The 25211-nt window shown below is 38.4% G+C and overlaps 2 protein-coding genes and 1 non-coding gene across 3 annotated transcripts; all 3 read left to right on the top strand.

The window, feature by feature from the left end:
* The first annotated feature begins 616 nt into the window (after nucleotides 1-616).
* LOC113296009 (lysine-specific demethylase JMJ25-like) lies at nucleotides 617-7274 on the top strand. The gene is made up of 13 exons (XM_026544338.1): nucleotides 617-1412; nucleotides 1509-1627; nucleotides 2259-2358; nucleotides 2461-2596; nucleotides 3173-3236; nucleotides 3321-4125; nucleotides 4228-4557; nucleotides 5182-5514; nucleotides 5755-5827; nucleotides 5928-6013; nucleotides 6253-6372; nucleotides 6520-6584; nucleotides 6784-7274. The coding sequence occupies exons 1-13, from the start codon at nucleotides 927-929 to the stop codon at nucleotides 6995-6997; spliced, it is 2931 nt and encodes a 976-aa protein (XP_026400123.1). The 5' UTR covers nucleotides 617-926; the 3' UTR covers nucleotides 6998-7274.
* A 2550-nt stretch (nucleotides 7275-9824) lies between these two features.
* TRNAF-GAA lies at nucleotides 9825-9897 on the top strand. Its single transcript has one exon. It is a non-coding gene; the product is annotated as a tRNA-Phe (tRNA).
* Nucleotides 9898-10599: 702 nt separating this feature from the next.
* LOC113294178 (F-box protein At3g07870-like) lies at nucleotides 10600-11283 on the top strand. The gene has a single exon (XM_026542592.1). It carries the CDS (start codon nucleotides 10600-10602, stop codon nucleotides 11281-11283), a length of 684 nt encoding a protein of 227 aa, XP_026398377.1.
* Nucleotides 11284-25211: the final 13928 nt, after the last annotated feature.

Here is a 25211-nt window from a genome sequence, read left to right as displayed (position 1 = left end):
TGTATCACGGCTAGGACGATAAGAACTCCTAACCGTGAACGTCTCATAAACCCATTTTTTAAAACCCTAAAATCATCGATTGATCCTTTTTTTTTTCTAATCTAATGGTAAAAATAATTGGTGGGTTTTTCGATTTTTATCTAGTATGAGCCATTTGTGGAGGATTCGCTGGTGTTTGAACAGATTCTTTCGCCAAATCTCCATTTAAGGGAACATTAACCACTTGTCCTAGTTCAGAATCAGGATTCAGTCAGACTGATCTTGTCATTCTTGATCTTCACATCTTTAATTTGGAGACGATCGATGGAGAAGAAATTTTTTTTTTTTTTTTCCAGTTAGGCTAGCATTTGTTTTGTTTTTGAGAAGAGAAAGAGAGTGTGTGTAAGAGTTTTATGTTTTCATAAGGGTAGGCAGATATTAAAATCCTCTTCCGGCCCCAAGACTTTTTATTAAATTTCATGGAAATAGATTCTTGATCAAAGAAAAACACCCTATTCCTATAAATAGATGACTAATTTTCTATCTATGTGACTAACTTCAATCACACCATAAAGGTGTTTCGATTTCCCTTTTGACGCACGGTCACCCTTTAAAAAACAAAAAGGTTCCTTCTCTCTCCGTCGCTGGGCCGTACTAGTTTTCCATAACCCGGTTCATCCGATATCACGACACACTTCTTTCAAACCCATTAAGTTTTTTCAGATTTAAGTTCCCGAAAAGAAAAAAAATATTCCAAGGAGAAAAAAATCAGAGCGGGATCAGGCGGGATAATTGTCTCTAAACTAGAAATTCAAATTTCAAAAACCCAAATCAGTTGATTGCGAATCTCAAAATCTACTCATTTCTTAAATAAACCCTAAGAGAGAGAAAAAAAAAAAAGAAAGAAAAAGAAGAGACAGAGAGGGATAAAGATAATTAGGTTAACAATGAAAGAAGAAGATGAAGTGGATTCAATTGAGGATAATGGCGGAAGTAAATCTCCATTAGTTTACCAATCGAAAAGAAAGATTAAATGTTTGGAAGGTGATAAGGAGGAAGAGATTGAACTGAAAGAGAAGGGGGATTTGGGAGGTAATGGTGAAATCAAGGGTTTTGAAAACAAGGAAGAAGAAGAAGAAGATGGTGAAATTGGCCAGCAGAAGAAAAGGAGGATGAATGAGACTACGGAAATAGATGGTAAGGAGGGGATAAGGAGATCTAGGCGTTCGAGTATTAAACCGCCCGGGACTTATACGGAGATAACCAGTCTGCCTAAAGCGGAGAAAGTTCCCAGACTGCCTAAAGAGAAGAAAGTTCCCAGAATTCCTAAAGAGAAGAAAGTTCCCAAAGAAGTAGTACCTAATACTCCTCACAATGGGAAAAAAATATGGATTAAAGAAGGGAATAAGAAGAAGTGTGTTACAATCATTGATGTAAGTTAATGCATCCAATGTGTTTGTATAAATGTCTAAAAGATACAATTTTTTTTGGGGGGCTCTAATGGATATGTTTGTGTATTATTATTACAGGGAGAAGTCAAAGAATCCAATATGTGCCATCAGTGCCAACGGAACGATCGACCAGGAGAAGTTATTCGCTGCAAAGTTTGTCCGAATAAGCGGTTCTGTCAGCCATGTATAAAGAAATGGTGAGCCTTTTTCTAATAACTATCTGTCCATGTTTATGATTTCTCATGATAATAAAGTTATAATGTTGCTCAATTAGTTTCTGTTAGCTTACAATTTATCTTCCGATTTGGTAAAACCTGAAGTACTAGTTGTTATGTATGAGGACTTTGCAAAAGGATGGCACAGCCTTTTCTTTGTCGATTTACTTTGTCGACGTATCTGGTTCTGTGTGGAATTACTTTTCGCTCATGCTCTGTGTTGTATCTATATGCAAATGATAGTTTTGAGTATTTATAATTCTCAAAAGCAGCAAAAATGAAATGTTCTGAAAGAGAAGGTACAAAAATACCTTGTTTGGCTAGTGAAAGGACTCCGAAATCTGTCCATAGTGTGCTTCGATCGAAAATATGATCGAGCTGCTTTCCTAGTATTGGATATTCTTGCAAAGCTTACAGTGACCAAATAACTAATTAAGAGACTGCAAGTCAGAGAAACTTCGAACTTGGAATTTAGGGCACATACAGATGGAACTGCCCTGTCATAAATGGGAAAACATGAATAATAAATCAAATCCTACATTTGCTGGTAAAAGACATCACTGGTACCTACTGGTTTCCAATAGTTCTGACTCTGGCGTATCATTTAATACAGGTATCCTGATGCCTCCCTAGAGTCGCTTGCACAGGCTTGCCCTGTTTGCACTGGAATATGCAACTGCAAAAATTGCTTGCGCGTGTACTTAAAATCAGTGGTAGGTGTTATTTCATTACTTTGCATTTCCTTTCTTTGGTGCCACTTTGATTTACTTACTTTACAAAGACTTATTTGACTCTGTCTTGTGATTCATGTGTAGGAGGAATCAGAAAGGAAGATAGGACCTGAAGAAAAGGTCCAGTACTCTAAATATTTGTTGAAACATCTTCTTCCGGTGCTGAAACAGATTAACCAAGAACAAGAAACTGAAAAGCAGGTTGAAGCTACTATTCAAGGTACCCCCTGCATATCCTCGTGCATCAATCAATATGATCACCGTTGCTTGAATCTTGTCTCATGAAGTCAATATATAATTGAAGTTAGTTTAATAGTATCTTGGTACTTTGATTGTCTAGTCTTGACCCGATCCAAGGTAGGTACCTTTGAGTCCTTTCTAGTCTCAGTTATTGAGTCGTATAATATTCCTTAGGCGACTCTACAGTCTAGACCTCTGTTCTAAGAGGTTTTAGACTATCCTACTAAGAGCTTCCACAGTGGTGATACTAGAATAGAAAGTATAAGCTAAATATAGCTTACCCTCTACAGCGGTGGTGTTTAAAAACTCCTACCCTGCATAAAACACCGCTTAACTTTTGGATGTGGTTTAAAACTGGGCGCAGAGATTTCGTCCCTGCTTGACTATAGTTTTATTCCATAATCCATATCCACTGCCGCCCCAAAATGGTATATGCACCATGCTATTTGAATGACTGTGGATGCTCTAATATGCGTTCACCTTCGCCTCATCAACCACCTGTTACCACTGAAAAATTAAGCTTATCGCATCTCATAAGGTCATCTCTGTTGCGCAGGATTATCACCATCAGAAGTAAAGGTAAAGAATGCAAATTGTGATGATGATGAACGCATGTACTGGTAGGTGTTTCAGCTTAGTGGTTCTCTAGCTAGCCTCCTTTTTTGCTGTTTGGTTACTGACTTTGACGTTTGGCTTATGAACAGCAACAACTGCCGAACTTCTATAGTTGACTATCACCGGAGCTGCTCAAACTGTAGTTATGATCTTTGCCTTACCTGTTGCCGAGAGATTCGTGATGGTTCCTTCCAAGAGGGTGGAGAGGAAGTAAATGTGAAGTTTGTCAACAAAGGGAATTCGTACATGCATGCGGAATCTGAAGAATCTCTGAAATGTACAGCAAGGTCAAGAGCAAAATCAGAAGCAGAAAAATGCGTTAAATCAATTGATGAGAACCCGGAAAATAGCGATATGATTCCTGAACCTACTGATGTTCCTGAGGATAATGTGAAGCTAATATCTGAGTGGAAAGTGATGGAAAATCGTAGCATCCCTTGTGCCTCTTGTGGTTCTGGTCTTCTAGAACTGAAATGTATCCTTCCAGAAAATTGGGTGTCTAAATTGAAAAAAAGTGCAGATGAAATAGCAACAAAGTACAATATTTTTGATGGTCCAGTGACTGCCACAGAGACATGCTCCTGTTCCAACCCAGTTGGCGATGCAGACATTAACAACGTTAACATACGGAGAGCTGCTTCCCGAGAATCTGATGACAACTATTTATATTGTCCAACTGCAAGAGACGTTCAACATGGAGACCTGGATCACTTCCGGAGGCACTGGTGCAAAGGCGAGCCAGTGATTGTTCGCGAGGTTAATGAACTCTCCTCTGGCTTAAGCTGGGCGCCCTTGGTTATGTGCAAAGCATTACGCGAGAAATCTAATTCAAGGGTGATGAAAGGTGAAGGTCACTTGGAGGTGACAGCTATGAACTGTATGGATTGGTGCGAGGTTAGCTTCATTCCCCAAATACTTGCTACCTATAATAGAGCTTTATAAATTATCCCTCTCAGTTCTTACTGTATCTCATTTTTTTTCTTTAATGAATTGCAGGTTGAGATTAAGATACAAGAGTTTTTCAAAGGCTATTCCGAAGGTCGTATGCACCCAAACATGTGGCCGGAGATGCTCAAACTGAAAGACTGGCCTCCTGCTGATATGTTTGAGGAGTGGTTACCACGCCATTGTGTTGAATTTGTCAGTGCATTACCCTATCAACAGTACACACACACAAAGCGCGGATTTCTTAATCTTGCTACCAAGCTGCCACCAACTTCGTTGAAGCCAGATTTAGGTCCAAAGACGTATATTGCCTATGGACATGCAGAAGAGCTTGGTCGAGGTGACTCTGTTACCAAACTTCACTGTGACATGTCTGATGCGGTATGTATAGATTTATTAATTTTATTTCACATAAGTTTGTCATTTCGCTGTGCATTACTTGCACTATTGCTAAAATTCTATGGTCTGGGTAAAAAGTTAAATAGTTAATTATGTTCGTGCTGAACGGCAGTACTGTGTCAGGCCTTAATTCCTCGTAAAGTGATACTTAATATCTGTCTGCGTCTGCGCTTGAAATATTAAATCAGCCCTGGCATATTACAACTTTGAATATATCTCCTTTATTCTTGACACTGATAATATGCTTCTCCTCCATTCATTTGGGATCTTGTTTTATCGGAAAATGCTGTTGCACAACTTGGTTAGCCAATTTATCCCTACATCTCCAAGGAATTCCGTACCTCAATAGGGATGTTATCTGGCTCCAGTGCCTTCCCCCTTTCATCCTTTTTAACGCCTCCTTTACCTCGTGGTGTCACCAGTACAGTTATCTAGTTCGATTACGGTATTATCATCCTCTCCATTGAAAAGCTTGTTATTTGTTTCCTTGAATATGCCTGTTGCATAAGTTAATATCTCTTCGCATTATTATGATTGTCGTGTTAGTCATTTTTAACAATTGAAGGAGTTTCACTAATTTGTTGGTTCTGCTTTCAATACACTTAGGTGAACGTGTTGGCTCACATGCATGAGGTATCTCTAAAGGATCCACAGCTTGGTAAGATACAAGAAGCGAAAAAGAGGCACATGGCCCAGGATAAGAAAGAAAATGAGGACTATGCCAAGATTCATCATGCAGACTTAACGAAGGAGAACTGCAGCGTTAACAGTACTGAAGTGGGAAAAGAATGTAATGTTTTTGAGTCTGAAAATTACTCTAAAAGTTCTGGTGGTGCTCTCTGGGATATCTTCCGCAGAGAAGATGTTCCGAAGCTACAGGAGTACCTTAGAAAGCATTCTCGGGAATTCCGACACGTATACTGTTCTCGAGTTGAGAAGGTAATGCTATTTCCAATGCATGCTCCCGTTTGTGTCTAAAAGTATTCTCATAAAAAATGAGGCCTCACTTTTATCTAATTACAATTGATATATTATTCGTGTAGTAGAGTATTCCCTCTTGTCGTAGTAATTCATTAATTTTCTTATTATACTATTGTCAACTCTGGATTGCATCTATTCAAAATTTAGAGGTACTTGCATTGCCAATTTTAACTTGAACCTTCTCTGTATGTTACACAGGTCAGTCACCCGATTCACGACCAGACATTTTACTTGACGTTTGAGCAGAAAAGGAAGCTCAAGGAGGAATATGGTAGTTAATCTTTAGTGACTTTTTAGAGCGCCCTTTCCCATATTATCCTGCCTTGGGAATTTTTGGTTTGGATATAATTATGCCTTTCATTGTGCTGTAGGAATTGAACCATGGACCTTTGTGCAAGAACTTGACGAGGCCGTATTCATTCCAGCTGGTTGTCCTCACCAAGTGAGGAACTTAAAGGTATTTTCCTTTTTTTTAGTAGTTGTATGCATATAGTCACCATAAAATGTATAAGTCCCAATTCTCATATTCAAAAGTACAGCTTGAATAAGTAACTCTAGCCCCTTCTGCATGGTTAACTCTAGTATCTGAGCCTTTTCCGATAGTAATGTTATGGTCACCATTACTATCATGCATTCAAATTCTTAAACCGACACTTTATGAAAAAATTCGCTGATAAAACTAATTACTTTTTGCAGTCGTGTATAAAAGTGGCGGTTGATTTTGTTTCACCTGAGAATGTCCCGGAATGCATGCGGTTAGCTAAGGAGTTTCGTTTGCTTCCTCGGAACCATTGGGCTAAGGAAGATAAATTGGGGGTACAGTAACGAACACATCTTCCAACAGGATCCTCCTTCCATCCAATAACCTTGTCTGCTATAATTGGTGTTTGTTGTAGTTAGTTTTGATGTTTTCTGCTTGCTCTTTTTACTGAAAACATGTAAACTAAATGTTTGCAATTACAGGTCAAGAAAATGACCCTCTATGCTGTCAAAAACGCTGTGGATACCGTGCACGCTGGCCAAAATAAGTAAGACCTTATATGTATTTTCAGCCACTGCAATTTAACATTTATAAATTTTTTGCTGACTGTATTTGATAGATTAAGTCTCAAACCAGTATCAGTGGCTTGTGTTGCATGTGCTCATTACTGAAAACATTTGGGATTGGGGAGATGAGGGTTTCAATGGATTGCATATCTTTAACCATGTCATTTTATGTTTGTTCAGGAAAGAAAAGAAGGAGGAGAGCACCAACAAAAACTCCAAATCCGGTGGCAGGAAAAGGCAGTCCAAAAGAGGAAGCAAGGGTGAAATAGAAGAGATAGGAAGAGCAGAAAAGGAAAACCCTGCAATGGGAATGGTTGTTGAGGAAGAGGCTGTAGAAGGTGCTGCAATGGAAATGGTTGTCGAGGAAGAGGGGGTAGAAGGTGCCGAACCTTGATGTTTTCACGTAACTTAAATGTGATTAGGACTTGTATCATGTGTAGTTCTTGATCTCTCTACATTGTTTCTCAGGCATCTTTTTTTTCTACGGCTATCATGTGAAGTTATTGACATCAGGGAAGTTCATTTTTTGCTGCGGTTTGTCCAATTTTTTGTTGTTGCTGCCAGAAAAATCAAGGCTCCCTGATAGTGTTGGTCCATCTGTTAACATACAATGTCTACTTGTATATTAATCGGTATCTTTTGCTACATTCTATAAATCTTAACTTTTGCTAGACTCGTTTGATCTGATAAGTTTAGGGGAAACTTCTTATTAACAGTAACAGATGAAATTTCTCCAGTCTGCGCAATGTATGAACAAAAGCTGTGTAATCAGGATGTTCAGTTCAGTTAAATACAATCACTGTTTCAGAGAAACAAACCGGGCTGCTGACCTTTTGGCTAGTAAGCATCCTGCTCAGATGTTTGTCAGATGGGAAAAAGAGCAATTTTCTGCAGAGTTTAACCAGATTCTGTTGGAGGATTAGATTAGGAAAGTTTATTTAGGTGTAGTGTCTTCTTTTTTGTTGTTTATTTTTTTTATGCCTGTTGGCCTTGTTTCTTTATTTTTTTTTGTTTGGGCTAAAGCCCAGCTGATTGATAGCAGAAGTGGACAAAAAAGAAAAAACTTGGAATTGGAAGCCACTTGCAAAAATACCACAAGAAGCCTGTAACAGCAGTTATCATGCTGCTCCAGAACACCTAAAAGGAAGGCCTAATACTTCGCACAAGTGCACCACAGCTCGGTCTCGACTGTCGACCTCATCCACCTAAACTGAACAGCCCAAATCACATTATTCTTCATAAACTATTGCAGCACTAGATTGCTGCAGCTTCTGCTAAGAGATGCAAGTCTCTGCCTGACAAGTCTTTCCTGAGTGCTGTATGGCAAAAGATTCATAGAGTAATTTTAGATTATTTACAGGGAAGTGTTAGTTTTGATTACGAAATCATAGCTGGCTAACACTGTCTAATTTGAAATTCAGGTAACTAAGGAGACTCACTTGTCATATTTATTAGCTCTCCATCAACGACATCAAAAAATTCCTTATTGCAAGCATATCCAATCTGAAGAAGAATCAGCAATAACTAATAAGCTTTCGCCTAATCTTGTACCATCTAAATCAAACAGAAATTGATCAAAGTTGTGATTTAGAGATGCACTTACTTTCTTGAAACAATTTGAGGTAACATCTCTCTGAGGACACATCTACTTCCAAGTAATTCACATCATGCCTGTTCAGAACAAGATTTCTTTCCATCATCAGATCTTAAACGAACATGGATATATGCAAAAATGGTAGTAGAAAGAAGATGATAAAACAACTTACTTCCTCTGTCAGATTAATGTAATTCATCTCACTTATTTCGCAACGCTTTTCTTTACCCTTTCCTTCACTGAGTGCAGTAACTAGAACAAAAAAGAAACGTGTTGATCAAGAACGACCATAACTCTCCACCACACACATTAATCAAGAACCCGGCCAAAGAATCACTTACTGTAACCCTTAATTCGATTACCAGGAGCTACAGCAACAAGACAGTAATTAGGGCATTCCGCCATGTTCAACATATAATGTGACAAAGGTCCCATCTACAACAGCAGCATAATTTTATGTTCAGGAGATTGGGCATGATAAAAATGAAAATAAGATTCAAGTAAAAGAAATTCTTACACATTCCTGTTCACCCATTGTCATATAGGTTATGTCAAGAAGATCATTGCGGCAGAGCTTTCTAATGGTTGTCATAATCTTGTAGCTATATGATCTTGATGATCTATGTTTTCTTGGGAAACTGTGCAAGAAACTGCAAGAAATGAATTAGGCTCTGATAAGATCAACTTAGAAGTTGATGTGCAAGAAACAACAAGAACCCAGTCTGCCCATTTCAAGTACCTGCGAATGAATGAATGTTGAGAAGGATTTCTATCTGTAACAACAAGTAAAGCAAGTGGGGGTTGGTTCAAGGATTAACGCCGGGTTTTATAGGTGCTTCCTCTGTCGATGGGAATGGGAATGGAGTGGAGGGAGGGCATAAGCCCCTTTAAGACGTACACTTGGCGGGTTTTTGAGACCGAGCTGATTTCCCCTTTGAGATGTTCATTAGGCGGTTCTTTTGAGACCGATCTGAAACACAGTCACATATGTTGGTGCTGAACCATTGAGCACTGGTCTACATAGAAACGAAATTTCCGAGCAAATGATGGTAATTCTAAAAGAGATTTTGATTACCCAGTTGGTTAAATTACAAAATTACCACTCACCACGTGATCTAATGTTAAGCTACCTCCTAACAAGAATTGGGTTGGAAATATCCCAACACTTCAGCAACAACAACTCCAATTGATCTAAAATGGTCGGCTCAGACTAATGAATTGAGCCAAACCCTACTTGTCAATAATGGGCGTGGTTTGCTTGGAGACTAAATATTTTGTTATTGGCTTTTATTTATGTTGTATCTTTTTAGTTACTTATGCCTAAAAACAGGTAAAAGTTGTTTGTTTTTTTTTTCCGGTAACGACTGAATTAATAAAACTAAGTGGGCTTTACAAAACCGGGAAAAGCCCTTCTCCAAGTATCCACATGTAACAGAGAGTACAAAAAATCTGGAGGATGATCCAACCATTCACCACATAAGGCTGCTCGTTTGGCAAGAACATCAATAGCCTCATTACTTTCTCGGTACCTATGTATAAACCTAACATCATCAAACTGTATAACCAAAGACCTAACATCATGCAAACACGTCGAATGAAGATGATGATTGTCACTTCAATCACATCTGCGGGGATAGCTCAGTTGGGAGAGCGTCAGACTGAAGATCTGAAGGTCGCGTGTTCGATCCACGCTCACCGCATTCAAAAATTTTGATTTCCCTGAATATGTTTTTGCTGATGTTTAAGACAATCCCATTCAAAATTAACTTTTTTCTTTTTCATTCTTTCTTTACTTGATGTTCGTGGAATTGCTCCGGTCCTCCGGAATTGCGCCTTCAACTTCACTTGAATCATGATCTTATATATAACTCCGGTCTCTCCAAATCCAGAATTTTTTTTGCGTAAGTTTTGTCGGTTTAAATAACTTTTTCGTTAGTCCGTTTTAAATGTCGTTTGTAACCCATAGTTAAGTTTTGCACGTATAATTTAGGTTTGTTAGTCCTTCCAATTTGAGGTTTTCCTAGAGTCCAAGTTACTAAGGTTTTAGTTGCCATGAACATAACTGAAAGTTACCTCTGATCAAATATCAAAGAATGTCAGACTTTCTTCCAGAGGAGACTTTCTGATTTTGTTAAGACGCACCTGAATCTTACCGTCCAAAGGAAGTCGTTAGAGTTACCATAGGTCATGATTCATCAGAGTTATTATCTACGGGGAACTTTGATTACGCAGTTGAAGTTGATTACGCATTCAAATCATCCCTAAGTTATAGAGTGGAACTTATGGGTTGTTGCGGCGGCCTTGTTTGCCTATGGTTTCAGAATAAATGTCGCTTTTGTATTTGGAATCCATCCACAAGGGAGTACAAGGTATTACCAAAATCAAATATACCTCATGTCGATATGGTTGCATTTGGTTATGATTACAAAAATAACGATTGCAAGTTACTAGCTGGTTGTGATGATCCCAAGTTACGACTTCATTATGACGATAGTGTGTTTGAAGTGTGTTCGCTGGAATCAAATTCATGGAATACCATAGTGCTTGTTAGTGGAGATCTTCACTGGTTAGCTGAAACGAATCACTCTTACGATATTAATCTAGTCTCTCAAGATATCTGTAAGGACATATTCAAACAAGTGGAACTGCCGATTAAACGTTTGGAGATTTTCCACCCTTATTTTCATAGGTTGGGGGTGTTGAAAGGGTGTCTTTGTTTGGTCGCTGCGAATTCTGGCGTTCATGAAGTATGGGTGATGGAAAATTATGGAGTTCGAGAGTCTTGGACTAAACGTTATACCGTGAACAATAAAACAAGTATAAATGTGTATATTAGGCTTTTGTGTTCTTTAAAGAGCGGCAAGATTCTATTTTGGGGTACTTCCGCTTATCTATACTTATATTCCCCTAACTTGTATTCTCCTGAAGATGATAAGGTTATAAAGCTCAAAATTTCTAGTTTGACAAAGTTGTACGAACAAGAGTGCTACTTCGAAAGCTTGGTTTCACTCAAGTCTGGAACTTATGTAGTGGGTGACGAACAAATGGAAGAATCAGATACTCCGGGACATATACAATTAGAATAAAGATTGTGTTTCGTATCCAGTCTTTATATGCAGTACCTCTTTCAATTTTGTTTTTAATGTGAAGTAGTAGTTACCCTATCATAGTTAGTCTTATCTGTCTTATTTTGTTTGTTAGATTGGTATTTGTTTTAGAGCATGAAAATTGAAAACGCATCTACCTATGGCATCAAATTCAATTTGGCCATGTTGGGAAAGTGGATTTGGAGATTTGGGAAAGTCAGGTAATTTCTCTACAAAGTCTTGCTTTGATGACAATCCCTAATGCAACCCATAACTTCATATGGAACAATCTTCCTTACGTGATCTGGTGGGCGTTATGGATCGAGAGAAATATTAGGGTTTTCCACATGAAGGATTTTGCACCATACGATGTAATTATTTTTGTTAAGTACTTATCTTTCAATGGGGACACTTCCCTATCAAGTTATTGAAGGCTTGTATTTTGGTGATTTGGTTCACAATTCGGAGGCAAAGGTTTACATGCAACTTTGCCACCAGTTAGCTTATGTACGAAGAATGCAGACCCTCCAACTTTGCATAAATAGATTACAGTATCTTATATAACTCCGGTCTCTCCAAACCGGAATATTTGTTTTGCGAAAGTTTTGTTGGCTTGTATAATATTTTGCACGAAGACTGCATTCTTCGTAATAAATCATCTTGGAGTGGAACTTTCGCAACACTTTAAGGGAGCACTCTGGTCTTCCATCTGGGGTGCGTGTTTATGGGAATTTTCATTGGTTAGCCGAAACGCAACACTCTTGTGATGTTGTTTTAGTCTCTCCAGATATCAGTAGCGAGATATTCAAAGAAGTGGAACTTCCATTTAAACCTTTCGAATCGGAGGATGACTACCGTGATTTTCGTAATTTGGGGGTTTTGGAAGGACGTCTTTGTTTGTTTGTTGTGGATTTTTGCGATGGTACTGTTGAAATATGGATGATGGAAAATTATGGAGTTCCAAAATCTTGGACTAAACGTTGTTTATGCGAGGCTTATGTGGTCTTTCAAGAGCGGTGAAATTCTATTTGGGGTACTGCTGCTGGTCCATACTTATATTTCCCTGGAGATGATAAGGTTATAGAGCTCAACATTTCTAGTTTGACAAAGCTGTACGAAGGGGTGTGTTACTTTGAAAGCTTAGTTTCACTAAAGTCTGGAACTTACGCAGTGGGAGAAGAACAAATGGAAGAATCAGATACTTCGGCATACATACAATGGGAATGAAGATTGTGTTTCTTGTCGAGTCTTTATATGCAGAGCCTCTTTCTGTGCAAAAATTTAGGTTGTGGTGATCCATTCTTTTGAAGTTTCCAATGTGAAGTAGCAGTAATTGTAATCACTCTTTATCTTTTGTTCATTAGATTCAAATTCGTATCGTGTTGGAGCATGAACACTTCTAATTAACTGGGTGCTTTTTCTCTCTTAATATACCCGTGAACTACAATGTAAGAGGAAAAAAAATAGCTCTGAACGGCTGCAGTATTGTTAGTTGTTGAGGACTTCTTCACTGGTTTCTGAAGCCTCTCATGCAACATTTAGACTAGCAATCCATGGACTACATAGTTCCCGCACACTATGTTTAAGCCTTGATGCCTGGCCGCACCCTGATGAATTGCTAGGTGCAGCTCAGGACGGCGTAGTTTTCTGTAGCTGTTTCCTTGGCACTGGTAAGTCAAAGACTGCAATGACCAGTGCTCCCTTAAAGTCAGGCTTGAAAACTGGTTCTTCCTGGAATGCCAACCGTGTGTGAAAACTGAAGTAAGCAAGAGATGCGTCATTCTTGGAAGGGGTTGACATAAGTGTTGCAACTGTAACAATAAAACACTAAAAGAAGATGTGAAGATGTTAGAAATAAATTTCTGAAAGGTAAATAAACACTCAATTAATAGCAAACAGATGACAGAGTCACGTGTTCAACACGCTGTCCTTAACACGATAATTGACCGGTACGCCTCAAGAATGAGTGATGCCTATACCCTGTGGTCAAGTCGTATCCAGTATAAAACTGCCCAATGCATGCACTGTTAGCACTACAGTACTTGCCTACTGTTACGAACTCAACATCAATTGCACAGAAGAAAACAAAAGACCACACAGATGGAGAGAAACGAAAAGAAGAGGATAGTAGCTCTTCTGGAAACAAATTGAAATGAAAGTTTCGAGTATCTTTTATAGCAGAAAAGGGAGAGGTGCGATAAATTCAATTGATGGATAATCAATTCCTTGTGGCATGCAAGGCAATAAAGAATAAAACGGACAGAAAACAACTACGACATTAACTCGAAATTATGTCAATATATTTTGATTTTTGGAAAGGAATAAATGTCATCATAATTTAAAGTTGGCAACAAAATAATGTCGCACGGGTCAGACGCCCCAAAACATTCACAACATTATGCCAAAATTTATTTTAATTTCAAAATTGTTTAGGTAATAAAATCAAAGTATTTTGTCCAAAAAAGATAAGTCTTGGTTGACCTGTCCATGGCGGAAGCACGAGCCTGAGGCTTAAGCTTAAGCCTTAGTGAAGTCAAAAATATTTCTCCCCACCCGTTCCACCCACATTGGAATACCTATATAGTGGAACTCCTCTTTAGTTATACCCAGTGTGAGACTAAAGGTTCCATTTCATTCACTCATAAGAAAATGAGTAAGTCCTCTTAGAGACCCAAAGGTTCTAAGTTCCATTCTCACCAAGACCATAAAACCTAAAAAATAAACTCATTTTCTCCAACAATCCCCCACATGAATGAAATACCGATAAAAATCAGAAAACGGAAAGAAAAAAATACCACTTAGCAAGAGGTGTCCATGAGGTCTTGAACCTTTGCTTAGTAAAAAATTGCCGGAACTACTTGATGGAAAGTGAACGCGATGTCTTGAACTGCCATCATTTGGTGTAATCCGCGATAATAACCACACGTGATATCTCTCTAGGTGCTGTCAAGTTCGTGCTGTTGTATCCTTTTTGTCCCTGGACAAATCACATTCTCAGAATGCTCTAGAGAATCAACTCTATTCTCATAGGAAGTGGCCCACTTCCACATTCAGATATGTGAGTTTCATCAAGAGTGTTTAGTGCTACACCCCACTTCAATCTTAAATTGAAACTATAGAACTCATTAAGACTTAGTTTAAAAGTCGTCCTTCACATGCAGTCACACTATCACGTCTACACCATAGGGAAGGGGCAGAGAATGAAATTCTCTGATAGTGTTTACCTTGACCCACCACAAATTAGTTGTCTCATTCAAAACCTTGATCTTGGGATTTCCAGTTAGCAAGGTTGAGTATCCTTCATGGAAAGTTTATTTAATGAGCCTAAGCCCCATCCCCCTCGATGCATTACTAACTATCTCCGTGGACAAACCTTTCGTCAAAGGGTCCGCGATATTCTCCTTGGACCTTAACCATTTAATGGAAATAACGCTTTTTGAGATTAGTTCTTTCATGGTATCGTGCCTTCTACGAATATGTATAGACTTCCCATTATAGTAGCTGTTTTTAGCTTTATCTATGGCAGCTTGATTATCAAAATGTATAGATATAGCTGACACATGCCTATGCCAGAGAGAAATGTCTTCTAAAAAGCATCTTAGTCAAGCGGCTTCCTCTCCTGCTTTATCTAACACAATAAACTCAGATTCCATCATGGATTGAGCTATGCAGGCCTATTTGGAACTCTTCCAAGAAGCAACCCCACCTGCTAGAGTGAAAACATATCCACTCGTAGATTTAGACTCCTCTGAGCCCGATATCCAGTTTGCATCACAAAATCCCTCAAGGACGGAAGGGGACCCTTCATAATTCAAACAAAAGGACAAAGTGTATTTCAAATACCTCAACACTCTAAAAAATGCATCCCAGTGTTTCTGCCCTGGATTACAAATACACCTACTTAACCTATTCACAAAACAAGCAATGTCTGGCATAGTACAGTTCATCAAATACATCAGACTTCCTATAACTCGTGAGTATTCAAGTTGTGACCCTCCATTACCGTTATTCTTTTTGAATCTACAACAAGGCTTATACGAAGTATGAGCAGGTTTAGAATCAAAATTATTGAATTTTCTAAGCAGAGATTCAACATAATGAGATTGACTAAGACTATAACCGTTAGAATTTCTTCTAATTTTCAACCCTAAGATTACATCTGCGGGGCCAAAGTATTTCATGTCAAAGTTATCATTTAGCATGCTCTTAGTGGAATTAATTACATCCATGTTTGTACCAAGTATAAGCATATTATCAACATACAAGCATATAATCACACATGCATCATTCACAAGTTTATTGTAGACACAGTTGTCAGACTCATTGATTTTAAAACCACTAGAAAACATTACATGATCAAATTTTTCATGCTATTGTTTAGGTGCTTGTTTCAATCCATACAAAGATTTTTCAATTTACAAACTTTTTTTTCACAACCTTTCACTATAAAGACCTCAGGTTGTTCCATGTAAATTTCTTCATCTAATTCACCATTTAGAAAAGCTGTCTTTACATCCATTTGATGTATCTCTAGGTTATGAACCGCAACTATAGCAATTAACATCCTAATGGAAGTAATTCTCGTAACGGGTGAGTAAGTATCAAAGAAATCTACCTTCCTGTTGTTCATAGCCTTTAGCTATTAACCTAGCCTTGTATTTTTGAACAGTTCCATCTATGTTACATTTCCTCCTGAAGATCCATTTCCATCCTATGGCCTTATACCCTGGAGGTAAATCTACTATGTCCCACGTATCATTCTCTTTGATGGATTCCATTTCACTAATACTGGACTCTTTCCACCATGGAGCTTTAGGAGAAGTCATGGATTCTCTATAGGTCCGAGGATCAGACTCTGCTGTGTTACGAAGTCAGTCCAAAGGAGGTTTTGGTTCTAGCCCTTTTACTTCTCCTAGGCTCGGTTTCTACTTCATCTTTCTCTAAAGGTAAAGTATGACTGGTTGAAGGGACATCCAAGGGATCAATACCTGTCTTACGAGAGTCATATTTTAATGGAAAAACATTTTCAAAAAACACAGCATCCCTAGACTCCATAATAGTATTAACACCAATTTCATAAATTTCAGAACTCACAACCATAAATCTATATGCAGGAGTATGCTCAGGATACCCTATGAAGACATAGTCAACAGTTTTGGGTCATATCTTGGTTGTTTTAGGTTTAGGATCTGAACCTTAGCCAATCACCCCCGCACTTTTAAGTATGCAAAATAAGGTTGTCTACCTTTCCACAATTCATATGTAGTTTTATCTGATCCTTTAAAGGGTACTCTATTCAAGATATAGCAGGCTGAGAGGACAACACCTCCCTACAAGTTCGAAGGTAATCCTGAACTAATTAACATGGAATTCATCATCTTCTTAAGGGTACGGTTCTTACGTTCAGCTACACCATTGGACTGAGGTGAATAAGGAGGGGTAACCTCGTGTATTATGCCATGCTTTACATAGAAATATCCTATAGGTTTTCTGTACTCACCACCACGGTCAAACCTAACGGTTTTAATGGTAGTATTTAATTGATTTTCAACTTCTAGTTTATACATCTTAAAGGCTTCTAAGGCATTATCATTACCTCTAAGCAAATATATATGACAATACCTCGTACAGTCGTCTGTAGAAGTAAAAAATCATTTATTACCACCTCTAGTTTGAACCGATTTCATGTCAACTAGGTCTGAGTGAATTAATTCTAAGGGTTTAAAATTTCTATGAATATTTTTGCTAAAAGGTTTTCTAGCATACTTTGATTCTACGCATATTTCACATTTGTGTTCCTTTTCCAAACTAAATTTGGGTATGCAGCCTACATTAGCTAGTTTATGTATTGATTTATAATTTACATGTCCAAGTATACCATGCCAAACATTCAAAGGCTCACAAAAATAAGCAGAAGAATCATTCTTATTCATTACAACAGAGTTTACATTAAGCTTATACAGACCCTCAGTCTTATAACCCTTCCCCACATAATCCTTACCCTTAGTTACAACACATTTCCCAGATTCTACTACAATTTTAAAACCCTTATCATATAAAACACCACAAGAAACAAGATTTTTGAAGATGTCCGGAACATGAAGAACTTCATTCAATGTGAGAGTCTTGCCAGAAGTGATCTTGAGCCCAACTTTGCCTTTTCCTACAACCGAAGCTGCAGATGAGTTACCCATATAGAGTTTCTTGCCTTCCCCTACTTTATTATAGGAGGTGAACATATCTCTGTTTCCACATACATGTTTGGTAGCCCCAGAGTCTACCCACCAGTCTCTCACATTGGTTACCAAATTTACTTCAGACACCATACCAGAAAATTCATCTTTATTTTTTCAACCAATTAGCTTTATTTTTATTTTTAAGGTCCTTACGGTTTCTACAATGAACCTCCATATGGGCAGGAACTCCACAAGCATAGCAATTATCCTTAATTTTATTAATGCTAGATTTAATTTTCTGAAACATACCTTTCTTTCCCGGAGGTTTCTTGGAGTTGTTTCGCTTCTTATCACCTTTTTCAGCATTGGAACCTTTGTGTTCAGTCACATGAGCTTTGTTAGACATGTCCCTTGCAGAAGAAACATTTCTGTCCTTGGAGCACAACAATTCTTCTACTTGAAGCTTCTTACCCAAATCAACCATAGTGACTTCACCAGTTTCATGCCTCGGTTTCTTCTTGTACTCAGACCAGGAAGAAGGCAATTTCTCAATGACAGCAGACACTTGAAAAGTTTCATCAATCACCATACCTTCCATAAGAATTTCATTGATAATTTGCTGGAATTCAAGGAATTGACCAACCACAGATTTGTCATTCGACATTTTATATTCCATGAACCTAGCTACCAAGAATTTCTTACTTCCAGTAGTATCAGCTTGGTATTTTGCCTCCAAAGCAGCCCATAAATCAAAAGCAGAAAAGTTCTCCTTCGCATTGTAAAATTCATACAAAGCATCTTCTAAAAAATTCAGAACATGATTTTTAGCCATGTAGTTATTCCTCTTCCATTCTTCTAAAACAGACTCACGACCAACATCATTCAAGGATTCATCAAAAGGTTTCAGTACATAAGAATCCATCTCATGGTAACTCAGAAAAAAAAACATTTTTGACTGCCACCTCTTTAAGTCTTTCCCAGAAAATTTTGCAGGCCTTTCAACATCGTTCTTACCCATTGTTACAGACAGAAAAAACTATTGTGTTAAGATTGTTGCAACTGTAACAATAAAACACTAAAAGAAGATGTGAAGATGTTAGAAATAAATTTCTGAAAGGTAAATAAACACTCAATTGATAGAAAACAGAGGACAGAGTCGCGTGTTAAACACGCTGTCTTTAACACGATAGTTGACTGGTACACCTCAAGAATGAGTGATGCCTATACCCAGTGGTCAAGTCGTATCCATGATAAAACTGCCCGATACAAACACTGTTAGCACTACAATACTTGCCCACTCTTATGAACTCAACATCAATTGCACAAAAGAAAATAAAAGACCACATAGAGGGACGGAGACGAAAAGAAGAGGATAGTAGTTCTTTTGGACACAAATTGAAATGAAAGTTTCGAGTATCTTTTATGGCAGAAAAGGGAGAGGTGCGATAAATGCAGTTGATGGAGAATCAATTCCTTGCGCCATGCAAGGCAATAAAGAATAAAACGGACATAAAGCAACTATGACATTAATTCGAAATTATGTCAATATATTTTGATTTTTGGAAAGAAATCAATGTCATCATAATTTAAAGTTGGAAACAAAATAATGTTGCACGGGTCAGAGGCCCCCAAAACATGCACAACATTATGACAAAATTTATTTTAATTTCAAAATTGTTTAGGTAACAAAATCAAAGTATTTTGTCCAAAAAAGATAAGTCTTGGTTGACCTGTCCATGGTGGAAGCACGAGCCTGAGCACTAAGCTCAAGCCTTAGTGAAGTCAAAAATATCCCGCCCCTCCATCGACATTGTTTTACTAACTATCCACAAAGGAATAGCTATATAGTGGAACTCCTCTTTAGTTATACCCCATGTGGGACTAAAGGTTCTATTTCATTCACTCATAAGAAAATGAGTAAGTGTTCTTAGAGACCCAAAGGTTCTAAGTTCCATTCTCACTAAGACCATAAAATCAAAACAATAAACTTATTTTCTCCGACAATAAGTTTTGCAAGTGTTCTCAGACAACACTTTTTAAGTTTTGAGCAATATTTTGCATGAAAAGAAAATGCAATGGACACTAGGTTGTGAAAATCATTACACACTCCCAACCTTACATACAGTCAAACATACATGTGCATGATCTTGCTATCTGATTTCTTGTCCTTTCAGACGAAACAACTACAACCTAGTGCCAACTATTACAGATTAGATATTGAATGATACCCTCTTAAGGGGAAAACAAAGAAAAATTACTGTGAGGCCATTTCTTTCGAACTCAATGACATCCCACCAGCTCTCAAGCCAAAAAGTGATGCAAGTTGGGATCAAACTGAACTTTAGGGTGAAACAATGCCAACTAACTGATACAGGTACAGAAGTAGGAATGACATGTGCGGATAACTACAATAAGAAAACTCATCCGTTCGTAAGAATGGCAAATCTTTTCAGCCCAAAGTTCCTGCATCCCGGTACTTCGCCAGAAATGAGCTTTCCAATGGAAATGGGAACACAACATTATTTCAAGACAAACAACTATCTATGAATGATGAAGGACTCTATTGTTGTTTCCCATTTGGCCTTCCAATTTTATTTTACGAATGTGATTTTACTTGAACATAACATGCGAAGGTGCAACTTTGGATTCCCAAATCATCTAACAATCACACGAAACATGTTGCTAAAGCATGCATCACAGTATTCAATCACATTTATATCGAGTAAGCAACAAATCGCAAATCGACAAAGCAGTACAGGTTAACTAAGTAAAAAAAGGATGGCGTCAAGTTGAGATTGAAGACATGAAAACGCAATGAGCTATACATAATACTCACTGTGATAATGCAAAAGTTTTATAAAATCTCAAGTTGAAACCCATAAGAAGATTTACAATACTACTTCAAAAGCGAAGTAAAGATTAACAGTTAATAACTGGATCCAGGGATATTATCTTGCTAGATGCTTTCTTGTCCGATCACGGCTTTCTATGTCTTCAATTTTAGCCTACTCCATTACTTATGTCTTCTTCTCCTAATTCTTTCGATGAAAATAATGTGTTTGTAGGGGCGAAATATCGCACGGAGTTAACCCATAGTCTCGCCCTCACTAAGACAACTACTAGCACAAACGAAAAGAGAAATTAGACGAAGAAACACAACGCGACAAAAGGGACAAACAGAAGAACGCCCACGCGATGAGCACATCAATAAGAGTATGAAGCAGCAACGCGAGAGATAGCGACGTCTTCCCAAAGCCTGGCGAATAAGACAAAAGAGGCAGAGATCAGCTAACAGAGATTTGCACGTGAACTTAGTTGTCTTATACCATGACAATTGGATATATAAGGATTCAAATAATGAAGAGAGAGGCAGGTTGAAAGGAATTCGGTCAATAACAAGAGTTTAAAACCACCATTAGAAGAGAGAAAGAAGAAGAAACTAGTAGAATTAGCTTTACTTATCATCATTCTTCTTATATGTATGAACCTTTGTGATATTAATAAGAACATTACATTATCCATACAAAGCTTGTGTAAATATCATATCTAGTGTCAAGGGTTGTATAATATCATTAATGTTTGAGTTTATCTTCACGACTTAGACTTAGTGTTCTTATCACTCCATTGGGTGTAGTTGTGGGATTTTCCGCAACTACATTTTGGCGCTAGGAACAGGGAGGATTATCCTCACCTACTAGCTAGTAGCTAGAAACTACCATTTCTGAAAAAAGTCGATTACTTTCTCAAAAAAACCCTACCTTTGAAATATTTTCATCATTATGAAGTCCTAGTGAATTTTCATCATTATGAAGTCCTGGTGAAAACCGACCAATTGATTCAAAAGATGCTGATTAAGAATCACTCGCTTCTCAGAACCTTGAAAAGAAAGTCCCGCCAAGTTACTCCTCTTAAGACTGTTGAAACAGCAATCAAAACACCATCATATTTTCTCTGATCATCGGAAATCCTGACCACCAGCATCTCTGATTGACAAGATGGTAAGAATGGCATCAAGAGAAACACACAATATCGCAATTCGAAGAAGCAACAGAGTAGCGAACCGCAGAAGAGCCAGAGGCGAGGCTGAGACTTCAGCTGAAAGAGAAATGCGAGGAATGGAGCAGCAGACTCGAAATCGCAGTCTGCGTTCCATCGTAGAAACCGGACATCAAAACAACGATACTATCTCTTGAAACCCAACACAACAAAATAACGACTCAGAGAGAATTATATATGAAGAAGGAAATGTACACACGACTGATCTTGATACTATGGAGGAGAAGAACGAGTAACAAGAGGAGAAGATGAGGATCCCAACAACGAGGACCAGCTAACCATCCGACAATTGAGAGAACGCCTTGAACGAGACAGGCGAGTTGAGAGAGAATTAATTCAAGGGATCGAAAGAAGCAGAGCAAGAGATGCAGAGTTGGCGGAAGAACGGGAAAATTTGGCAAGAAAAAACTCCCTGTTGATGGAAGAAAATCGCAGACTGAATGAGAACATACAGACGCGAACTCATACTAGAGAAACATAAATTCAAACGAGCAGAAGCTCACCAAGGAGAAGGAGGAGACATCGCAGTAGAGAAAGAGAATTACGGAACGACTGTGCTGAATGAAAGAGAGGTGCGTGAAAGAGAACGCGAAAGAGAAAACGTACGAGATCTGGAAAGAAGGTCTCAGGAATGAAAGAAAAATAATAAGAAACCAAGAGAGAAGAGAGAACTTGGAATAGGGAATACGGACATACATTGGGGAAAGAGGAAATAACTCGGAGCGCGAAACCCAAAGATACAGAAGAGAAACTAGTTTGGAAAGGGAAACTAGAATAGCCATAAAGAGAAGCGCGACAGAACAAAGGGCATTACAAACAGTCGCGCAGAGAGAGCGAGAACACATAAACGTTAATCAAGCTATATTACAGCATCTTGAAGAGCTCAAAGTGTCCATGAAAAATAATAGTAGGCGAGGAGGAGGAAGAATGAAATTGATGAAGCAATTGAGGAGGCAGAACGATCCCCTTTCTGGCGTGACATTTTGCAAGGCCCCATTCCCGCGAAATGCGTCTTACCAACATTTTCCAGCATCTTTTATGGGACCGGGAATACAGCTCAGCATATGAAGGCCTAAAACCTAACACTGATGCCATGGGCCAATATCAAGCGGTGCTGTGTAAATATTTCCCTGCTATCCTAACAGGAGAAGCTTCATTGTGGTTCGATAATTTGAAAGAAGGATCTATGACTTCATTCGCACAGTTGCAAATATTATTCTTAGGGAATTACATAACAAGTAGTCATACAAAGGCAAGGATCGAAAACACGTTTACCTTGAAAAAGGCGCATGGAGAAAGTTTCTGAAGCTTAGTTACGCGATGTAGAACCATGTAAAGCGAGTCAGCCGAGGAAGTATCCGAGCGACATTTAATCCTTGCATTCGTCACCGCATTGTATCGCACTGATCTCCTATATGTGGAAATATTCCGAATCAAACACGACATATAAATGCAAGAGCTAAGAGACTACCAAGAAGAGTTCATAACGCTAGAATCTAAAAAAAGAGAAATGAACACCAGCTTGACATCTATCACAAATGCGAAGGGAGGAAGCGCGACGCTCGTACCAAGAATACTAAATAATGTCGAGAATACCCCTAGAGTTGGACAAGAGAAGCAAGTCGCAGGAAAGACTACGAAAGAAGTGGCTCTGTCAGGTAAAGACGAAGAATGGTTTCGAAGAGAGTATGAAGATAGAAATCATTCATACAACTACCCAGCGAGAAGGCACGGAAATCAAGGGGGCGGTTCAACAATGACCGAAGAGCTCGGTACAATCACCATCCAAGGTTTGAGCGAAGGCCAAACTACCCACCCTTTGAGGATATAAAATTGCGCAGGATGAACGACCCAATAGAAAGGATATGTGGGGAGGTCATACTAACTCAAGAAATTCCAACGCCTTTCAACATAGGACATGAAACCCCACAAGGAGCAAGAGCTGGCGAATTCTGTATATACCATCGGTTTCATGGTCACAACACTGCGAATTGTAGAAATGTGCGAAAGTACCTACTAGAGTTGATTGAGCAAGGAAAGTTGAACCGATATCTTGAAGAAGGCGAAATACCAAGGGATCAACCACGACCTCAACCAGCTGTTATTCACCGCATTGAGCTCGGACAGAACTCGAGGAAAATAAACTCAATCATTCATGCAACAAAAATATAATAACTTCCGTGATAACATTTTGAGAAGAGTTTATAAAAGAGATTACAATGGTGAGGAAATACATCTGGTGACACGAAGTCGCGCACTCGAAGAATGGCAGAAACAACCAATCTCTTTCACGATGGAAGATGTACCAGCAGAGGCGGGAACACATTCAGACCCTATGGTAGTCACCATGACTATGCAACCACATTCCAAGTGGAAAGAAAATACAGAAGAGAAAGTGCATCCTTGGACGATCAACAATATTTCAGTAGATACTGGAAGTTCCGTCGATATACTGTTTTATCATGCGTTTAGAACCATGGGATACCGCGACTCAGACCTGGTTCCTTCCACTTACATAATCTACGGATTCAATAATTGTTAGATCGGTGCTCGCTCGAACTCGCATACGTTGCTATCTCAAGCATGTTTTTCAATTTTAGTGATCAAAACTATAAGTCTTGATTTCTAGTATACTATATCTAAGTCTCCAACTAGGATAAAAAGTGCAGTTGAGCTCAAGGACTTTTTTATGGCAATTCATCATACAAGAAGAAGAACTACTCAAAGAACCGGTGAAACTTCTCGACAAAAAGGTATGTGAAGACTTGAACTTATCTGTCACTCAAAAGTCTATCTACTCTATCTCCTACTTCTTGAGACAAAAAGTCGTATGCTATATATAGACTTAGATTATACACATTTGGTATTTCGAGCCGAGTATACCTCTCCTATCTATATCTCGAAATATGTGCTGGTAAGCGTTTCGCTTCGATCATGCTTATCTTTACCTAGTGACGAAGTCATGATATATTTCAATCACTTTGAAAATTGCTTTGAGGAGAAATGGTGTAACAACTATATAACGTCCCTTAGGAATATTTCAATGGTTGGAATGAGAGTTTAGAATACACAATTAATGACGGACATAAGTATTGTTGTGTAAACACATATGTGCATAAGTCCTATCCCTTGAACCAAAGTTTGAGAACTTTGTTGATCAAGAGAAAACGGAAGAATGGTTTGTTGCCAAGTCCGCGAACTCAGTCCGCGAACTTCGGAACTTCTCATTCCGAGAAATCATGATGGAGTTGACAAACTTGTTGCATGAGTACCAGTCTGCGAACCCAGTTTGCGAACCGGCGGAAAGTCTTTGCCGAGATTTTATGCTGGAGTTTGTAAACTCTGCCCGGTTGCTTAAGTCCGCGAACCTAGTGTGCGAACTTAACAAGGTTATATATCTGAAGATGATTTCTGAACTTAAACTTATAAATACTAAGGAATGTAGTTTGCAAACCGTGTCTATAAAAGTTCATGAACCGATTCAAGTGAATCAAATCATCTTTTCTTCAATTGTGTCTTGTGTATTATATAATATTTCCTTGCAATTGAACAAATCTCTAACTAGTTCATTTGAAGTCATTTGAACTAGTTATGGTGAAGAAAAATATGGTTGGTATGAAATCCTCATATGGATAACCTTTTGGTTAACTATTGTTGAACCAACAAATGTACACGTTTAGGTACGGTTAACAAACC

The sequence above is a fragment of the Papaver somniferum genome, chromosome 7 (assembly GCF_003573695.1).
Source record: "Papaver somniferum cultivar HN1 chromosome 7, ASM357369v1, whole genome shotgun sequence".
Taxonomy (NCBI): Eukaryota; Viridiplantae; Streptophyta; class Magnoliopsida; order Ranunculales; family Papaveraceae; genus Papaver; species Papaver somniferum.
This window is presented reverse-complemented; position numbering and strand designations above follow the sequence as displayed.